The following is a 22,103-nucleotide window of genomic DNA, read 5'->3' on the forward strand; positions in this document are numbered from 1 at the left end:
GAAGCCGCCGCCTCCTCCTCCTCCTCCTCTTCTCTCCTCATCCATTGATCTGACAGCCCGGGTCCGACCGGCCAGTCAGAGAGGATGGACCGGGGCAGGAGGAGGCGGTCTGACGCGCCACGCTGAAGTTTGGTGGCATACCTCAGCCGAGCGCGTTTGCCTTTTCTTCTTTTTTCTTTTCTTTTCTTTTTCTCTCAGCCATGGCAAGGTTGACCGCGACGCCTGTCACAAACAGCCGGTCTCTCTTGGACTGGTTTCACAGCGGATAATCCCGGGGTGGCTTTTGGATCATTGCGCTTGTTGCGTTTTTGGAGGGGAAAATCATCGGATCAGTGAAGGGAAGATGATTTTCTCTTGACCCGTTTCTCTCTCTCTCTCTTTCTCTTTTTTGGCAACTTGTGCTCAGCCCTTAACGGCTGTGAGTAATCGCCCTGCTGCCTGGAAGTGGAGACGCACGTGAAAACCCTCCTCCTCTTCTTGGCTGACAACTCATACTGTGGAAAAACAAAAAAACAAAAAAAAAAAAGTTCCTCTCCCTCGCCTGGCATCGGAAGATCGGACTAAACATGTCACTGAGCAGAAGTATTGAGTTCGAACACTTCGAGGAACGGGAGAAGCCTCAGCGGACGACGAGAGCCAACTCGGGCCCCGGGTCCCACTCGGGCCCCCGGGGCAACGGTCTGGTCCCCAGTCCCGCGCACAGCGCGCACTGCAGTTTCTACCGCACGCGCACCCTGCAGTCCCTCACCTCCGAGAAAAGAGCCAGGAAAGTGCGGTTCTATCGCAACGGCGACAAGTATTTCAAAGGCATGGTTTACGCCGTGTCCAACGACCGCTTCCGGTCCCTGGACGCCCTCCTCATGGAGCTCACGCGCTCCCTGACGGACAACGTCAACCTCCCGCAAGGAGTGCGGACTCTGTACACTTTGGACGGAGGCCGGAAGATCAGCTCCCTGGACGAGCTGGTGGAGGGTAAGGGCGACGATGGGTGCCGCCGTGAGAGCGCACAACATTGTTGACATCTTGATGAAGTTCTCCTTTTGAACGCCGAGCTGAGTTTACAAGGTCGGAGGAAACAATCCCACTGAAGCGGCTCATCTTGTTAGTTCCGGCGGTACCTTACGCTGTGTAGTGAACCGGGAAGGCCTCTTTACTTAAAAATCAATAAGCAGGATCATTCATTGAGTTGCGGTGTTACTGCGCGGCCACGTTTAGCTGCCGGAGCCAATCCCCCGCTTTCATCGGGCGAGAGGCGGGGTTTAGCCCGGATCGGTTCGCCTGTCAATCGCATTGCGTTCGCGCTCTCCTTCCCATGTCGTTTTATTCACGTCACAGACGCGCAGCTATTCACCCTCTCCTTCACACGTCTGGACGATTTAGGGTTTTCCGGTGAATCTACCGCATGTGTTTGCGTACAGTCGAAGTTGCGTAGACGTAGTAGTTCTGACCCGGCGGGCCGACCCCTCCCAAAAGCAGTGATACCCACTGATGTCCTCACTATTCACCCACTTTGTCTCTTTTGAATGTATTTATAAGCTGAGCGTGTGTGTGTGTACTTGGGAGTACATAGCAGCATTGGATCGAGGGTGTCGTTGTTGGTTTTACTGCTCGGGAGCCTCAGGAACCGAGAAAGAATCCATTTCCTATCACGACTCTGAGGCATCGGTTTGATTTGAGATAGAAAACAGCTCAACTACAGCGAGAACCTCGAAAGTATGATTAGTCATGATTTGATTTTGATTAATGGAAATGTAACACTAATTTTTCTTGGACTTTATTTGGCTCTAATTTCCCGTGATAGTTAATTTGATGGTTCATTAGAAAGTGCCACACATCAGTTGGCAGTCAGCTTTCAATAATCATAAAAAAAAAAAAAAAATTAAAATCAGCAAAGCAATCCTTGAAATTTCCCCACTGTGGGACGATGAAAGGAAATATTCATTCTTTTATTAAAGCAAGCAACAAATGATCCTACGGTGAACAAAAAGTGATTGAGTTTTCATTTCAAACAAAAAGGATGGAAAAATGGGACATTTATTTGTGTATTTCAATGATCAATTCCTAAGATATCAGCATTGTTGCTGTTGCCGTAAAAGAAGGTATAAAAACTGCGGACAGATTGTTGTTTTTACGGTTAACAAGAGGATCAGCAAAAGTCTTCATTCACGCCTGTTCACTCACAGACAGTGTTAATTCTTGTTCGTCCACATGGACCCGAATGGATCACAGTGTCCTGTCCTCTAATTTTCTCGCTCTGTTGGCGCCCTGGCGGCCTCTTAGTAGTAAGTTAATCTTCGTGTTTAGTCCTTGACTGACCCGTCTGCACTGTGACCTTTCACCAATCCTCTTTTACCGGGAGGTTACTGAGCGGCCACATATACCGAAGAATCACCGAACTCTCCGTCTAAGTGTATCTTTCTCCCGTGATGGTCTATTTTCATCTCGTATCATCCTATAATGGTAGACTTGGTAGGCTCTATGCCCCGGTCCCAAGAGGGGGCAGGATGTAGGCCAGTGGCTGTTCCCAATTCTGTGGCATCGCTAGTCTCTAAGACCAGACATGCCAAATGTTGTTTTGGTGCATTGCCTCCAGCACCTCCGCACTCGCATACAGGGCAGGACATGTACTGCCGAATGAAGACCCCAGACAAACATCTGCTCTCTGACACTGACTGACTCTTCAAGAACTCTGGATTTTATGATACTTGAGTCTGCAAAGTAGGGTCGTATCCAACAATTATGTTCTTTTATGGTGAATAATCCCTTTGTTGCTTTTTTCGTTCAATCAGGAAAAACGAAGACAATGTCCTCAAACGGCCAAAGATATTCACCTTACTGTCACAGATCAAAAGTAAAGCAGATGTTCACAGTTGATGAGCTCGGATGACAGAATTTTGCCGTCACTTTGCGCCATTGCGTGTCGGTCTGACGTTCCCACCACGTCCCGACGAAGGGAGCGAAAAGTTACGGGAATTGTAGAAACCGGCGGCGGGACCTCGTGGGTCGGGTGAAATGCGGGGACAAAAACGAAACGCAGAGGACTCAGAGGTACACAACTCATTATTTGCCCCAAATAACATCTGCTGGCGGACGAGAGGGGATTACCTCAGCCTGACAGAAAAGTTTGTCTGGTCTAGACAAAGCATTATCGATAATGAATCTCACATCTGTGCTTAGAGTACATCTAAAAGTCTTAGTGCGATTAAAAATGGACGAAATTATATTGCATGGGTAAAACGGTGTCAACTTTTCCTTACCTAAGCAACGTAGGTTACCTTCCTTGTCGCAGCTTGTAACACACCTCCCCGCTATAGTTCCCTTGAGCATTAGCTGATTGCCTCACCCCTGTTCGATACCTTTGAAAGCGCCTTCCCTTGACTAATAACGTCTCCGGCCTTTTCACGGTGACGGCCAGCCGCAGATCATGTTTCTCCTCATTGTGTCGAGCAGCCAACTGCCCTCATAGAGTGGTTTTCACTTCATTCAGTTTCCCTGCTTAACGTGCAGTTAGAACTAGGTCATGTCTAAAATTTCAAGGACTTCTAGGCTGCAGTATGAATTCTAATCATTGTGTTTTGCTCAATATTGAGGTGACAAGTGTGTAAGATTGGACAGGCACACACCGTTGAAACATGATGCTCGCTTTCTGGACTCATTAAATGCAAATAAATCCAAACGGGGGGGCTGAACCGGATTTTTGTTTCTGCGGTGCATATATGAAATCTGACGGATTTTTTCAGTTACCGTAACTTTGTCTCAGCGTGAATTATCATTCAAAGAAGATTACTGAAAAAAAAAAAAAAACGCATTATTCTTGGCCGATGACAAAGATGTTTTAGACGTGATGACCTGCAGAAGTAGATGCCACATTGGGGTAAGTGAGGAAATTACTATTAGTGAGTTGAGTGAAAGTATGACGTAGGATATCAAACGTTCACCACCCCGCAGCGGAAGTAGTCGTTTTATCAGCAGAAGCCGGCGGGCCGCGTCGGAGTCTCGTCTTTGTTTACCGACCCATCAGGTGGTCGGGGAGCGGGAACGTCATTACTGCACCGTTCAGCAGTTTGCTTCCATTGATTGAGGCCTGCCGAGGCTCTTTTGTGTGGAAACCCAATCAAGCACCGTTCACTCGCGCCCTTATGGCTGAATGGGATTACCGAGCCCACCACTCAACTTAAAATGCTGCGCTTGTGGAAAGGAACAGAGAGGTGGCAGATTCTGAACTGGCTTTAGAGGGAGCTTTGCAGCTTCCTGTGGGAGTAGCCAACATGCTGACAAGGAAATTCTCATTGGGACAATAATGAGCGTACAGGAAAACAAAATTTAGCTGCAATACGTGAAGATAACTTTCAGATCCAAGGTTTTTATATCGTTGTCTTAGACTAATGGGCTGTGTCATTTTTCAAGTTTTTAGAAAACACAAAAGTCATATGTTGAATAAGGAGCTGAGGCAAAAAAAAAAAAAAATGTGGTCAAAAAATGACATGTCCAATTATTTTAAGAGGGTGACGATATGTGAAATCAACGTGAGGTGAGTGAAGACATTGACAGCCAGCAGAACATTCTGCGTGGACAGAAATACTAAGCGTGTAGAATTAGGAAAGTCAATTTTCTTTTAAATAGGCCAAATTATTCCATCTGACTGCAACGTTAAGACGGTGCTAAATACTTCTAGATTGATGACGGTGTTTAATTTCAACACCATCCCTCCAGCGTTTGATGAATGTGTTTTCCAGAGCTGCTCTGAGTCCCGAAATGCAGAATTTGCAACATTTATAATGAATCTCTTTGAGTTATTTTACTGTATATTTACTACTTCACTTGTCTTGCATGCTACTAATCCTCCAGTTGCACCAAAGGGGTCAGCGGTGAGGCATTCAATCATCCCAAATCCTTATTCTGAAGCGACGAAACGAGTCCAGTTCACCCCAAACAACTCCACATTTGATGTCTGTTTCATAATCATTGGATGAGGTTCCCATCGTTCCAGCTGGATGTATTTTTACCTCCAGTTGAGCAGAATCACATCCTTTATAAGGATCTCTAAAAAGGTGTTAAACTGCTGTTGACAGCTGTGTGACCTCAGTTAGGCCGACAAACTGATTCGAACAGCTTCGGTCGGGCTTGATCTCATCCGGTGTCCGCATGAGGGCCGGGGCCGGCGGCGGGACCATCGGGACCCCCTTCCCACCACCGAGGACGTCGCGGCACCCGCACCGCCTCGCTCTCCGGAGAATAGAGTTGTCACCCCTCGCCATCTCAATCTCAATCGTCTGTCAATGTTCCCCAGATGAACGACGGCGCCGATTAGAATCTACTTTGAGTTTCCAGTCACTGCGCGCCGCCGCCGCCCCCCTCCCAGCTGTGGCCTAGCTTTTTAATTAGCTGTTGGGTAATTGCAAGGTTAATAAAACCGGCTGTCAGGGGAGACGTCTCGTAGCTGGTAGACTGAAATTACGTCTGTTCATTTTGACTCACATCCCGTCGCACAAACTATTGATTCTCTATCAATAAATGTTTTGACACCGGGTGAGACGGGGAATACGCCCTGCATCGGACAACAGCTGGTCTCCACACTTGAGACATAAAGCATGTTGCGTGTTTATGGACTGCGGTATTCACTGCGGTAGTACAATTCAACCATTTCAGGGGAATTAATTGCAGTTTTTAATAAATGATTGCAAATTTTCCTGCAGATATGTAAAGTTTGATGGTTTAAATAATTTCGATGATCTTGTAGAACAAATACAGTTTCAGGGATTGTTACTATCAAAGTTTAGAGGTAAATTAAACTATTCATTTATTATCTATACTGCTTATCCTGCACTACCCAGCTGTCATTTAGCGGCAGGCGGAATTCACCCTGGACCGGACGCCGGAAGATCAAGGGACCAGATATTGAACCGTGCAACCTCCATTTACCATCTCGTGCACACATCTGGGCAATTACGGGTCCCCAAAGAACGTGTTTTTGGATTGCGAGAGGAAAGCGGAAAACCCACAAAGAGAGCCCCTCTGTTGGAATCCAACCAGAAACCCCTCTTTGCTGTGAGGCGGAAGTGCGAACCACTGCAGCAACAGTTGAACAATCACGTTAGACAATCGGCGTTTTGCCGCCTTTGCTACAAAGTCCGGTCTCCAGATAAGAACAATTCTGCGATCTTGGTGAATTCTCCATCAAGATGTCGGTAAGAGACAAAGGGTCTTTCTCACAGCGAGAGCTCAATAGAGCAGCACTAGATTCCAGTTTCTCCTTCAACACTTCCAAACAATCACCAAACTTTCAGACTGCGGTTTTTACTTCATGAGCCCGAGCCCACCCCCGCCCCCCTCCGACTGCAGATGACTGGACTTCGGGGGAAACGTTTGCGTGTTAAGTGTTCAAATGGAATGCAGGCAGATAAAAACAAAATGCTTTGCCTTGGAGGAAGGCCAGTGCCGCAGCCTCAACAGCTGAAAGGGGAAGAGGATGGTGTTACGCCAGACGGGTCTCTCAACATGCCTTTTTATTCAGGAATGCCAAGTTTTTTTTACAATTTGGAACTTTTTGACTGAAGGCCTCCGTTTTATTCGGTTTCTGACACATTATACGAAGCATGTTCAGGTCTTGGAAAAGTCCTAGAGTCACAGGGCCGTGTTTATTGTTGATGCCGTGAGCAAATTCGAAAGAAATAACGACTACCTGAATTGTACTCTGATCGTATTCCAAACTTGGCACCAATCGACTAAATTATTAATCTGGAGATATTTACGAAAGGCAAGGCGAACCATCCCTTGACATTTTTGTTCATCAGAATATTTACATTCTCCAGATGACTCTCGGACATCAAACCAGCTCTAACTTTATTTAACGGATCCAATCTTTTATGTTATTTTAGCTGCGACCCGCTTTCACTCCCTGAATAACAATATCATCGGGGATGATCAGTTCAAGATGGTGTTTATTAAGTAAGTTGACATAGCAGTTTATAGTTTACTAATGATTCTTGCGGTTTTTGTATGGATCAGTTGCATCACCACTTCCAACTAAGCCACTGAAAATGACTGCTGTGACACAGAGGACAGAATAATGTGACATACGGGTAAAAATGAGATCCACCCAAAAGTCGACTATGATTTTTCGTAAACCGAAACCTCGAATTCGATAAAATTTGGATGATGTTTCAAAAGTTTAGCAATCGGACGTCTCAAAGGGCAATTCTAAACACCGTCTTGCTTGCAGGCGAAAGCTACGTATGTGCTTCCAACGAGGCCTTCCGACGCGTGGACTACACCAAGAACGTCAACCCCAACTGGTCGGTCGGCATCAAGACCGGCACCTCCCGTTCCCTGTCCTCTCTCATCCCGCTGAAGAGCGAGCTGCAGCGCGAGGCCAAGGACTTCATCAAACCCAAACTGGTCACGGTCATCCGCGGCGGCGTCAAACCCCGTAAGGCCGTACGGATCCTGCTCAACAAGAAGACGGCGCATTCCTTCGAGCAGGTGCTCACCGACATCACGGACGCGATCAAGCTGGACTGCGGGGCTGTGAGGAGGCTGTACACTTTGGAGGGCAAGCAGGTAAGATCTGTCAATCGTCCATTGAGCTTCTACTCCCAACACCGTTGATAATATTCCGCCTTGATATTCATCTGTTTTTTTAAATTGTGCAAATTGTGACACATCGTTTCCCCGACGAAGCTTCCGCTTTCACTTTGCAGGCTTCGTTCCTTTATCGATTCTTTATCTATACCGCTTATACTCAGTCTATCACGAGGCCACATCTCGAAACGTCCACCCTTTCATTCACATGTCATATGAACACGAGCATCCATTCACAATTTTTTTCATACAGATGAGATAGAGACAAAAGAAAAATCTGCTCCCCAGTAAGGGATGGGTGCTGGATTTAAAAGGTCGACCAAATAAAGGTTTGAAAAATATCCGCACACCATGAGTGCTCCAAAAATAAAGAGTACAGAAAATGTATTCTTTATTCGAGCAAACATACGCGTATTCTCACACATATGAACGCATCTTTCTGGTGAGCATCTAAGGAAGAGCGTCTATTTGCTCGAAATGTCATGTGAGAATATATTTTCTGTATGCAAAATAAATTCTTTATTTTTTGTGTGCGGATTTTTTTTTTCAAACTTTTATACATGTCATATCTATACAATCATCCTGTCATTATGTAGTGACATGCAACCATTCACATGTGGGCAATAAAACCATTCACTCTCATTCAAATGTCATAGAGTCATGCAACCATTCACATGTTTGGGCATTTATTGTCAATTAACCTGCTGCATGTCTTGGACAAAACCTCTTTAGTCAGTAACTGACTCAATATTTTCACTTCGGTCACAGACGTTCAGTAATTTTGTTAATACTTCCCGTGAAGATAGTAAAAATTTCCACGATAACAGGGAGTTGGTGCCCTCAGTCAGTTCAGCGCCAAACCTGTGCAAATCTGGGCTCTGAGCTCCTGTTCACACCAGCAACGAACTCATCAACTAAATTACTTGACATGACGGTTGGAAAAAATTGAACTGTATTGTTTTTGGATTACGAGTGTTTGAATACCAGATGGAACTGCAAGCCAGAGCTTTTGATCCGAAGGGTTTATCCCCTTAAAAAAAAAAAAAAAAATGGCTATAATTCATAGTCTTCAGCTGTGTCAGCAGTCTAGGTAATTACATCCCATTTAATCATCCATGCATAATTACACGCCACGATTATTTCAATAATACACTCTTCGGCTCATGACTTTCACTATATTCATAACTTAAATTTAACCGTCAACTTGTCAACCCCCCTGTAATTCACAAGACTTTTTATCTATTTATTTTTTTCTTCTTGTAATTCAACTCAATTGGGACACATTACATAATGATAATGATCCATCTGGGGTTATGGCAGACACAAACACACACACACATATATACGTGTGTGTGTGTGTGTGTGTGTGTATTTATATAACTATATAACTATATATATAGATATTTAGAGAGAGAGAGACAGAGAGATGTAGATAAAGATATATATGCACCTTTTAATGTATTTTTTTTTCATATTATATTTATATATTGTATAAAGAATAATATTTAGGGAGTAAAATCTTATGTTTTGGTCCATAAAGTCTGAGAGCCATGCGTTGCGATGATTGAAAATAAAATAGAAAAATATCTTTGGCCATTGGTTTACATGGTTTACGCATCGGCTCCATACATTTGAAAATATTAGCCTCGATTAGATTACGGCATGGTTTTGTAACTGAGCCTTTTTAACTTTTAATCTCTCATACTGAACAAGAGTCTATTTTCATTTGACCGTATGATTAATAATGATGTAGTTTCCTTAAGACCCATCAACCTACAGCAGACAAAAGATTTCAAGTCAATGGATCTTCGGTTCTGTTTCCGAAGAAAAAAAAAGTCTGGAGGTCTGTGCATGTACTGATAATGAAGAACAAAATTTAGTCCAAATTGTTCCATCAGAAAACTGGTTTACTACTTTTGGCTTCGCTGCATGTTTTGCAGAGCAGACCTTTCTCAATCGAAAAAGAAAAAATCTCACCCAGTTTCACAGCTTCTTCTATTTGCACATAATCAGACAGCCTTTCAAGCTTAAAAGAAACCGCATTTCTTTTTTCCTTTGGTTTGGTGAGTGGAACTATCACATTCCCGCTGATAAGGGGTTAGCATGTTAGCATTAGCGTCACTTCACTCCACCGCGCTGCTGTTATTGTTATAGTAGCGTGTGTGCGCAGAGCACTTGCGCAAGTAATGTCAAGGCCGTGATTGGCTGCGTCGCATAATTGCATCGTATCGTATGATTGGCTGGATACCTGTCAATCACAGTTACACGGCAAAATGATACAGAAAAAAATGTTACATATCTAATTCATTTGCAGTGCGCTCACTGCACTGGATAGGTTTTCTTGTGCACTGAGAGTGTGCGAGCAGTGCACAATTGCGCAACTTAGAGGAAACGTTGGTCGAGACTTAAGATTGTTCTCGGCGGTGGGCCTCTTTATTTCCTGTCAACCTTCTGGCCGGGCGGTCCAGAGGAATGACTCATGAGAATAATGATCCTTATCACTTGGCTCGCTGCTGCTCCTGTCAGGAGAGCATTCCACAACCACAGAGCTTCCTCTGACACATTTGGACGGAAGAACATGCGGCATTTTTCATTTCTCTACCTCATCTTAACACAGGATCATGTCCAGCGTCATACTAAGCACTGAAATACCAGGATACTGCTTTGAAAATGATACCTGACGTATGAAGTAACTTTAAGGCTGTTTATACAACATGAAATTCATACCTTGTTTTCATAAGCTTTTTCACATCTATCAATTCAAGTAATACTATTTCTTTGGGTATCCACCGACATTATCCGTTCTTGTAGCCGTGGCAACTGGACTTGAATTTCTTCACTTGACGACGTTTCGGCCCTTCATCCGAAAGGCTTCTTCAGTTCTACTGACTCATGAGGAGTTTCCCAATATGACTGCCAGGGTTTGGGGCGGTTCTAAGTTATGGGGCCTTGTTATGCAAATGTAAAAAGTCGATCGGCAGAAACTGGGTTCGAGGGAGTTGTTACGCTAATAGCGGTGTTGTTCGTTGGGATCACCTGGACTGGAATGTGAAAAGGTAAAGCTAAACAAAGGAGCGAAACCTGTTGGATCAGATGGACTGAGGCTCATGTGGAAGTTACGGGTTTGGTTCTGGTGGTGAATCTTTTCTGGTTGTTTGGAGGGTGCAGACAGGACTGGGCCGCGGGTGCAAAACGTGATACCAAGAGAAGAAATTCAAGTCCAGTCGCCACGGCAAGAAGACTTCAACAAGAATTCACCATGACTTGGATGACTGAGAGCCTCCACAGACATTATCTATCTATGCTCATAATATTGATATGAATTGAAACAAGTGGTTCATCCAAGAGAAACACAAATTCATCCATTCGATCTTTATATCGAGTTTATACCCATCGCATCCTGTAGCCACATGCAGCGACACGCAACCATTCCCTCACTCATTCACAAAACTGAACAATTCAGATTCTCCAATGAACCTCCTGCATGCTTTTGGACTGTGGGAGGAAACCGACATGCAAACAACATGCAAACTCCACACAGGAAGAAAAACAGACCTTCTTACTGTGTGGTGGAAGCGCAGAATAAGTCAAACTATGATTCACTCTGACCCAGCCTTGTGTGATGGAATTGTTTGGGCACATTGGAAATGTCAACAGCTAAAGAGAGAGACTTGATAGAGGGATTTAATGTCCATGTGCCGGGCGTCTCATTGGTCGATCAATATGCCAGTGACAGGGTTGGGAAATTTTTTGGTCAAATCTCTTTGTGAGGAGACCGGTTGTCCTCAGATGTTGTACAATATGTATACTAATAAGTACCGCAAACACTACAACGCCTGGAACTGCATGACGGCGCATTCTGAGAATATGATTTTGTTTTTTTTACAGGCTGAAATGCCCGTCGGGTGGATTTGGGGATAAACATTTGCTTGTGGTTACCATTCATGCGTTGATTAAAAAAGTCCCCGTGGCAGTTTCACAACACGGGAACAAACTGTGATGCAAAATATTGAATGTCAGAAACTTCGGTTAGAAACCAAACCAAACTACAATCTCATATTTTTATGCGCTGTATCCACTCCGTATCTGCAACTATGCATTACAAGACACCAGTGCCGACGTGAAACTCCAAGTATTTCAGACTTGCTTCTGGAACTCCTGATGTTGTCTGGAGAACGACAGAAACAGCCATATATTTTATTTCATCCACGGAATATGAGAATTTTTATTTATCAATTATTTCACTGTAATTTATTTATATTGATATCTTTTTTTAATTATGAGAAAACAAAGCTAATGGGATTATCTGGATAGTACAAGAAATTACTCAGACATGACACAGAAGTTTACCCATCATAAACTCAGGACATAATCTTTACTTCCATTGTATTTGTCCTATAAGTTTTTCAACAGAGACTGGCCTGTGAATAATTCATATCGTTTCTTGCCCCGAAAATGATCCCGGATTACTTGGTTTTTTTTTTCCAGCCATCCAACAACTGAGGCGAGTATAAGGAAGAAACGGTCTCTTGAGTGCAGACGTGTCTGCGTAATCTGACAGCTTTGCTCGTCCAGAGCTCGGCTGCCCTGATAAGCCTGTGGCCCCGAGTCGGTCTGCCGGCAACAGGCGGAAAAGCACATTGTTTGCAACTACCGTCTTTTTCGCACTATAAAGCGCACTTAAAATCCTTACATTTTCTCAAAAATCATCAATGTGCCTTATAATCCAGCGCGCCTTATGTATGAAATGTTGTGCTTACTGACCTCCAACCAATTTGATGTGGTATGCTGCGCTCCAAAATCTGTCAAAATGTTTTTGGTGAGCGACGAAGTCCCTCTGCTTGATCGATTGTCGGACCGCTCCCTCCTGAAACAGGGACGTTGTACTTAAGCGGGTCCTTGGTTGAATACGAACTGCAACATCAGATAACATTACATAACTAATTCTATTGAGCTGGAATACAACATTATTCCAAACCTGTGCCATCTTGAGGTGTCCGCTATCGCTGACAACTGTAAACAAATCGGAGAACAGTATGTAGTACCCTTGCCTCCACCGCTTTTTTTTTTATATCGGTACGTTCTGCGCCGCGACATAATATCACTGTACATTCGTGTGTGTATGAGGACCCCCCAAAAACGCTCCCTGTTCAGAGACTTGCTTATAAAGCAGAATTCAAACTCAAGAATAGAGAAGAGAGCAGCCACGAAAGAATTCAACATAAATCAATCAATGGCACCTGAGTGGAGGAAGCAAGCAGATGAACTGCGACAAGGAAAAAGACTAAACAGTTTCTGAGGGAACAAAGTGAGATGGACACAGTTAGAGGACAAAATTCAACAGTGGGTTATTAAATCGGTGAATGAGTTGAATAAAGTTTGACTAAAGTGACTATTTTGTTTCACTTTATATACCGAATATTTTATCATGCGCCGTATAACACGTTGCGCTTTATGTATGAAAATAGACCCGTTCATTGATATTGCACCTTATAATGCAGATTTTTTTCTTTTCTTTTGGACAGTTCTTTGCAAATCTAGTCATCTGATGTAAATATAATATATATTAGCCAATTATCCCCTGGAATGAGAAGCATTTTTTATTTAAATAAAAAACATCACGGTATCTGTGGAAGGCTTCGATCTTAGAGTCCGAGGAGGACACTTTTCTCTTTCACCCGTTAAACACATCCAGAACGCCTTCCAGCAGCAGCCAGCCATCTGCTCCTTCAAAATCAAATCACAGGTCCCAGCCACCCTGTCCACAGGCGTGCAGCCCTCTCCTGCTAAAACACACACACACACACACACACGCGTGTGCACTCCAACCCCCTGCTGAGGCCCCGGCCACCACCGGATAATTAGACTTAGAAACTATAAGGGAGTGTTAATGTGCAGCTGTCAGGTGTGTGTGTGTTTGTGTGTGTGTGTGAGTGTACAAACACAATATTCCTCTGTCCACTCTCTCCCTCTTCAGACTGAATGTTAATTGTAGATGCTGGTTATCAGAGCCAACAGAATCAGCTGCCGCTCCGGGAAGAAAACCCTCTTTTACATCTCAAAGCTGACTGGGCAGGCAGAAAATACGATTTCCACAGGTTTTTTTTTGAATTATTTCATTGATGCGTTCATTATCCTGGCAAATGCTTCGCAACTTGCGATGATCCAGTGGCCCAAGTAATGCCACACATTTTGAGATTTCCACGATGAAACGCTGACCCCCCAAAAGGTCTGCAGGCTCTGGAGCCCAAGAGTCAAACGTAAGGCCGGTGGGCCAAATGTGGCCCGCCGCGTCATTTTATGTGGCCCATGAGAACGTCATAAAAAAAAAAAAAAAAGGTCTGATTGTCCTAAAATAAATAAGTCAAACATGTGCATTGACCATAAACTGCATTTCCCGGAATTTATGTCAATCATTAGATTGCAGTGTATCCATGTCAATGTGATTTTCAGTGGAAGTGGAATTGAGAAATACAAATGATCCCTAAATGTCCTGGAAGAGAAAAGTTGATGGTTTTGAACAAAGTTAATGTCATACATAGTGTCGGATGATGTTCTTCTTTATTTACTTGATTAGTTTGATTGATGGTGTAATGTGGGTTTCTTAACCTAAAAATATAAAAGGATTTATGTGATAACAGAGCAACTAGCAAACTAGTATGCAAATTCATTTAAATCAATCAGGATTTGAATGAGTAATAAATTCAGATTTATTTAACATTAAGGAGTGGTTACATTTATTTACATTTCATTTGGTTACGGTTAGTTACATTTATACTGTTAGCATTGCATGTGGCCCTTTGAGAGCAACCATCAGGCTGATGTGAATTTGCTCTTGAGGTTTGTTCAGATACCTCCTGAACCTCCTGCAGGTGCACAGAAACCAAGAAACCCGGTATTAGGTCGACCACAAATATAGAAACCAGATTTTAGGCTGATCCAAGAATCAGCAGCTGATTAGCCCCGTCTATAAATCCCCCGGGGTAAATCCAGGTGTGAGCTCCGATGCCCCCGGAGCCGAGCGCCATCGAGATTTGCCACCCGCGAATTCGATTGAGTTTCTTGGGAAGACGGTTGAATCTGCAAAAAAACTATCATCGGGCTTCGTTCCCGACCCCCGGTGTTCTTAACCCTCGCCCTCCCCGCTCTCACAGCGTGATTGTTCATCCATCCCACTGTGCAGAGCAGCTGACAGCCTCCGCTCCGTGCCATTTTTACCTTCAAAGTATTGCAATACTCATCTCACCGGGCGGGGAGGAAGAGGAAATGTTGATTCGGACTCCAGTCTTACTCAAATAAGCATTTAGAGGGTGGATCTGACCTAACCTCGCATGTCTACTATATTTCCCGCATCGCTGTTTGCAGAATGCCCTTCCAGGCCCTCAATGAAAAACACAGTGTGTAAAAGCAACTTTTTTTTTTTTTTTAATCAAATAGAAGTATCTGCAGTATTCAGTCAATTTTGGTTTGTCTGGAATGCGGTGAAATTCAGGTCAACAACCTTTTCCTTTCCAAATCACTGACAATATTGGACGATAACAGCATAAGACCATTATTGAAAAGTCTTCCTCTGGCAGCGTCATCGGTCAGTCATCCTTTCATACGTCAGGGAGCAACGACAGACCGGGATCATTTGGAGCGCAGCGCTTTTAAGGGCGGAGACGCCCGAGTAAAGATAACTGCGGGAGATCTGTGCACCAGATTAGCTGATTTATCCTCAGTGGCAGACGCGGATCAGTCTTTAATAAGAGATAATAGCACAGGATGTCAAACAAAGTCATGTTGCATTAATCGCATGAAAGATAGTTCAATAACTGTCTTTTTTCTAGTTTACATACGACACTACTGCATGCATACTGTGCGACAATAGAAAGAGCTGCAGAATTATTATTAGATATATAAGTATATATGATATTAAAATTTATTTTTTCAATCAATTAAAATTAGATATCATGAAACCCCTCAAAAAATCACATCCTGTTTTATTTTTTCTTCTTCTCGGTAACAATCGCGCTGCTCCATTTCTGCTCTTGGCAGCAAAGTGGTGGTGGTTATTAGCAGGAGGTAGCATGACATTGATAGACTGTGGCATCGCCTCACGTGGCACGCTAATGACGACGGCCTCTTGGCCCCGATTCTCCAAAACCGGCTCGCGTCTTATCGCGGGTGTGTTTACAGGGAAGCGCTGCTCTTTTACTCTCTCGAGGCTTTATTTCCCTCTCCGTTCGTCAAGGTGTTAGAATTCCTCTCCCCGTGTTTGTCACATTGATGTGATTGATATGGTGACATTTGCATATCCTCCTGGCGGGACAATGAAACACGCTGGCAGTTACAGACAGATTAACAAGTCTGCGCCCCTCAAGCTGGAGGCGAGGCCACACAGAGTCTGCATCTGATTGTCAGGCATGAGCCGTTTTCAGGGCCAAGTCTGGATTAAACGCCGCCATTTGGGTCAACAGCCATGACATTTGCATCCGCACCTATTGTTCTGCGGTGACATCGGCATCCACCTCGGTCTGACACCGGCGCAGTGACACCAGCCGTCCGGGGATATCGTGTCTAGTAACACCTTTGGTTAATTCCGATGTGCGTGGTTTTATATTTTATACAACTATCTTTTTGCATATTCCCTTTTAGCTTTCTTCTTCGATCCAAAACGGGATCTCCGATGCATACGGACACGAATACCTACAAATCCCGGAGCCTCTTTCAAATGGTGTCTGCATGGCTCTGTCAATGTTTAGTTGACTTTTAGGCCAATGCTTAAATGGTATATTTAGACCAATATCGTCTTTTCTGTTTTGCAACTGTTGGCAATCAAGCCCACAATGACCGACTGGAAAACAAAAAGCCGGGCAGACGACAGAGGTCCCAGGGTGTCGGGGGGCAAGAGGCCGTCAGCTGCGCACAAACGCGTGGAGGCCAAAAACAGGGAGGGTTTCTATTGTGCGCTATTGTATGATCTCAACCGTTTGTTGTGCTTTGTTCGCTCGAGCCCGCTTATTCTTTTCAGCGGGCTCTCAACAGGGGAGTTGTCACTCCGATATGCCAGAACCCTCCCGGCACGCTCACTTTTGTCTTATTGCTCCAGTTAAATCGCGCAAAAGGAGTAGCGGCTCCCTCCCGCCAGTTTGAAAGGCGGACGGGGTGAATATTCATTGCTGGAGGTTGAACCAGGAACCCAGGAGAAACTGACAAATGTAAGGATCGGAATGGACTTTGTCATGCGTTGGGGTGTCATTTGCATAGCCAACAGTGTCTCCTCCGCAGCCATTGTTATCTTTTTTTTGTAATTATTCGAGTTATTCTCAATAATTCCTCTGGCTGAAGAGAGATTACCGCATGATTTTTGTTTTTTGACCAAAAAGTTGTTTTTTTTTGCTTGTTTGTTGGCGTCAACTATTTTTGCAACCCATTGCAATTCAGTGGCTCTTTGACACCTTTAAGCATTTCTTCTCTGACAACAAATTTGGAGGGGAAAGGGTTCTGGCACGTTGAGGTGACGTGCTTGAGCATGACTTTGCAGACGAGAGGCAGCCAGACAGCTGTGACGGAGCAGCGACTCGCTGACCGATGCGATAAAGTTCATCACGCTGCCTGGGAGTTTCCCTCGAGTTCCCTCACGAAACGTTCCTGTTCCAATTCAAGTAAATTCTATTGTTCCCGAGGTCTGTTACCTGCAGTGTCTCTGCATGAAATGCCTTAATTAGGACCGTTTTTTGAATTATTCTGTAGACAATTCAAACTTCCAGCAATGACAAAGTATGACAAAGTCATCTCCCGAGAGGCTCTGGACTTGAATGCCCTGTTTAATAAAGGTTTCAGTGCATGTGAGTTCTCTGTCGTGGGTTAATAATGGTGTTAGATTTCCCATTGCTCTTTTTTTTTTTTTTTCGCGCAGCCACCCTGTCTCCGGCGTTACACTCGGCTGAGATTTATCACTATAATCCAAAGGAATTAAGTCGTTTCGGAGAGCAGCCTCTTGGTGAGGTCAGAGTTAATAACCGGGTCCGTTAGAGATTCAGAATCACCTCGACAACATTAAAAGAGTATACTTTCCGTGTGTGTATGTTTAAAGCAAAAAATGAGTTCAAGTTTTAATATCTTATGTTGCTTGGAGGTTTGCGCTTCTACCTCACACCAACACAGTTCCTTGTTGATTTTCTTTCTTACTGCCTTGGACCTACACAATACTATACAGCACTATACCATACTATAATACACTACCCTATACTATATTATTCTATGCTATGCTATGCTATGCTATACTATACTATACTACCTTGTACTATATTATGCTATGCTATACTATACAACACAATACTATACTATACTATGCTATACCATACTACACTACCCTCTACTATACCACACTTTGATATATTGTGCTATACTATACGATATTCTTACACACTACCCTACATTATGCTTGCTACACGATACTACACAAAACAATATTATGCTTTACGACACTACACCAAGCAATATTATGTTATACAATACTACACTATACGACATCATATCTTATTATAATAAACCATACGACACTACTATTCTATAATATACAATGCTATCCTATATTACACTATATAATTCCATACTATACTTCACAACACAATGCTATATTATGCTGTACTATACTATATTACACCATACCATATGACACTACACTACACTATACTACAGCGTATTAAAATATATGATACTACCCTACACTATATCATGCAATGCTATGCTATACTATAGGACATTCAAAGTTTTGCTGAACCTTTCCAAATCCAGTGTTAGCTTCTGATGTCAGTACCCTACTTCTGGCAAATGCATAAAATATAAAAACTAATTTGCATTACTGTTGTGATTAAACATTGGCGTAAAATGACAGAAAAGGAAATGTTTAAATGAAGCAACAACACAACCAACAAATTCACCTGTGGATAAACATCAGTGGATCGGGATGATGCTGCAGCAGTGCTGTCCTGATGCTACAGCAGTGCATTATTTAATAACTCGGTGAACGCACGGGTGACCTCATGGGGTTTGTAGATGGGTCGATGTTCATGGGATGGCGAAGGCAGGCGACTGATTCCTCAGCTGCCGTGCTGTTTTGTACTAAAATGGAAGATTGATGGATTTTATTATAAGTTTTAATTAACTACTGGCCACACTGTAACCTGTGCACCGCACAGATATTGGAGTTTATGGGGGTTTTGTATTTACTTCAATGTAAACTACCAAGCAGTTCGCAATTATTCATTTGCAATTCTTTGTAACAATCTCAAACCGCCATATTCTGCAATATAATTAACCTTTTTTGGTTGGATTGTTTTTAATGAGCTTGTAAATAAGGCTTCAAGCTCTGAATGCCTGCAAACATTCCTTGAGCCGTTGGCCCGGAGACCGTCTGATGCCAGGAGCAGCTGGGCAGAAAATTCAGCAGACAGGGTGGAGGACACGGGCAAATGGTGAGGGCACGGCGAGTTCAGACGGACGGGGCGGGCGGGGACGGGATGGGGTTTGTTGTCGGGGGTCACATTTTGGAGAACAGACTTCAGTTTTTATCTGGAGTCGTGAAAGACGAGCTAATCGGGTCACTTGATTGGCTTAGACAAGCCCAAAGAGGGCAGCGCTTGCGATGCGGCGCCACAGGCCGCTCGCCACGGCAGCGTTTGACACGACCCAAGAGAAACACGGCTAATGGAGTGTGACATTCACACGTCCTTCACCCCCGTCCTCCCCCCCCCCCCCCCCCCTCCCAGTTTTGACTTTGCGATAAAGAAGAAAACCTCCTCATGTTACACACATTAATTTCACTTGATATTTTTAGGTTTCAACCGGCACATCGTGGGAGGGAGTTTATTTTGGTTGTGGGTTACATCCATTTCAGGGACAGAGACCAGAAGTGGCCACCGGTTGTGGCGATAAGAAACTAGAACGGCACCTGAAGACGGTGCAAAGCGGAAATCAACACAGCTGGCGAACAGGATCATTTTGTTCCTATTTCACATTTCGATTGTTTCGAGTATCCAAAAGGCTCGTACAACAACTAGACGGATGATTTTGTTGGCTCTCGTCATTCCGGTTTTAAGTTCACACGGCGAGCAGTCCTCCGCCCGGGTATCATGTGACCGCCCAGTTGTGATCTGGCGTTCAACAAAGGATGCAATGACAGTATTTCCAGTCACTGATAGGCGATGACACCATCCACCCTCTTTGTCAGGCGATCCTCTCGACCTCCTCGACTCGCTTTTCACACCACCTGGGTCGCCATTTCTTGACAAACTAGTTCTGAGGCTTGGACGTTCTCCAGAAAGTCTTGTTTATCGGTTGTTCCTCTCCTCTGCTGATAAATTGCTTTCTTCTCCGCACTGCCCTCCGCCTGTGCGCTCCTCAGGGTGGACAGAACACTGTGTGTTGGCAAAAGTGGATGTAAGATAAGATAAGATAATTCCTGCCTCACAGGAAGAAGGTTGGATTCCCTCAGGAGGGCCTTTCTGTCCATGTTCTCCCCTTGTCTGGGTGGCTTTCCAGGGTTACTCCAACCGTCCAAAACCATAAAGGAAGTTCATTGGAGACCCTAAATTGCTCAGATGTGTGTACGAGAGGGCGAATTTGAAAGAATACGATGCGGCTCTGTGATCGACTGACTGAATGAAGATAAGATCAGTCTGGGAGGGTCACAGTGGACCGAGCTGGAGCTCAGCGTCGAGCAGGAGGACGGCTCGATGGACATGAGAATCACATGATCTTGGTGAAAACCAAAGGAATCGATTCACGTTCAAATCATTTTAGATATACGCACAGGGCGAAAAGGAACGCGACACTAGTTGGTGTGCAAGAAAGCGATGCACGGACGGGGTGGAACAGAGGCAGGTGATTGGCTGCGGTGAGCCCGTGAGCAGTAAAACAGATCCCCGTTTTGACTTGTGACTGAAACAGACTCGACGAAGTTAACCGGCAAACATTTCGATCCAAGTATTTGATTACATTCCGAGCGCCGAGGCTGTGTGTACGCTCTGACTGCCAGCTCGTCCGCCTGCTTGGCGTTTCAGAACCGTTAGCGGGCACCGTTTGTCTCTTAATCACCGGCTACACCGGCCTCCTTGCGGCCCGATGTGGAGAATTGCTCGCCAGGCAATCACAAAAAATAAGCGGGCGCTTTCAAGGGAAAGATAAATGGCAGATCCCGCCGCAACAAAAGCCAAAAAAGTTGGCAAAAGTTCTGCCGGCGCACGGATTACAGCTGTGATTGAAATGAACAGGAGTTAATTTACATTCTTCTTCCTGCCACTTTTAAAAAGGGCAGACAGATTGAGGAGGCTGCCTGGCGGTTGTCAGACAGCATCACAGCGGCACACCTCTCGCCAAGGTCTCCCGTCGGCGTTTGTCATCACCGATGTTGACGTTCGCCGCCGAGGGACAGTAGTGCTCACCTCGACCGCTGTGTCGCTTAGTCTGCAAACACTTCCCCACGGGGACGGAGGGAGAGGACGGGCAAAGAACTGTTCTCCGAGGTCAAAGTAAAAACAAACAAACAGAAAAAAAAAACACAAAACCAAAAAAATAAAGAAATCAATAAAAAAATATGTGATTTCTCTCTCGCTTTGGAAGCCCCGCAGCTATATCGGTCCGGCTTTGACACACACTTCGGGCTATCCCTGCAGGTCGTTGCCATGGTGATTCTGGAACCGGCTGCCAAGTTCCAGAGCGAGAGCTCATAGGATCCACTCAGGGTTTGTCGTACCCTGAGTTTCACTCCCCGGCTCGGCACACGTTGCAGAACTCGCTTCAATAACTAGCCGAAAGGCCGCGTTTACTACTTTTGTATATTATCCTGTACGTGCTCTGAACCGGGAGCTCTCACCGCACAATGACATTTTTAATTAAAAATCTTGAATCATATGGATGGGAAATGTATCGCTAAATATTCAGTGTATTCTGTCACTCCCCGACGCTCTTCCGTTCGTGTCCCGCCGGCTTCGTCCGCCTCTTCCTTCGTAGGTGACCGTTCCTTCTCCTCTGTAGTTGTTTTCATTTTCCCGGATAACAGATTCCCCTAATATCCGCCCTTCATGCACAAACTCCGCCTTGCGCTGTGTGAGGCTCCGGTATCCCCATCCATCTGCCACATTCTACTCAGAGTTAGTGAGTATAGGTGTCAGAGCAAAACACAGTGGAGAGGCTGCAAGCGGATCTCTTAAAACGGCATCAATATTATGCAGGTGTTATGTCTCACCAATGACACTCCTGCTAATAAAGTATATTTTAAAGTATATTCAGTGCAGCGCTGCCAACAGAAATATCTCCCGTGAGGGCGGCATGATGGTCGAGGTTCAAAGTTACCCATGATGTAACCGAAAGCAACAGAGGTCTGAGTCGCGGGGAAAATGACAATCTTGCTGAGAGACAGAACAGCACAAGACAAATAGCCCTGCAGCGCAGAGCTGCTTCCTCCCATGACTCTGCATTGACTCTGCGGCTCCGAGGATACTGGGCTGTTTCGACCTTGCTGTGTGGTTGCGCTT

The 22,103-nt window shown here is 44.5% G+C and overlaps 1 protein-coding gene across 5 annotated transcripts in view; it reads left to right on the forward strand.

The window, feature by feature from the left end:
* Positions 1 to 417: 417 nt before the first annotated feature.
* dclk2a (doublecortin-like kinase 2a) overlaps positions 418 to 22,103 on the forward strand; it is a 43,031-nt gene continuing 21,345 nt past the window's right edge. For all 5 annotated transcript variants that reach the window (XM_086157389.1, XM_086157391.1, XM_086157390.1 and 2 more), the window contains exons 1-2: positions 418 to 972; positions 7,223 to 7,560. In XM_086157389.1, the coding sequence (XP_086013515.1) occupies positions 567 to 972; positions 7,223 to 7,560 (744 nt within the window). In that variant the 5' untranslated portion in view covers positions 418 to 566. The remainder of the gene's footprint in view (positions 973 to 7,222; positions 7,561 to 22,103) is intronic.

This window comes from Fistularia commersonii, chromosome 12, assembly GCF_037954325.1.
Source record: "Fistularia commersonii isolate RoL2024-O1a breed Wild chromosome 12, RoL_Fcom_v1.0, whole genome shotgun sequence".
In the NCBI taxonomy this organism is placed as follows: domain Eukaryota; kingdom Metazoa; phylum Chordata; class Actinopteri; order Syngnathiformes; family Fistulariidae; genus Fistularia; species Fistularia commersonii.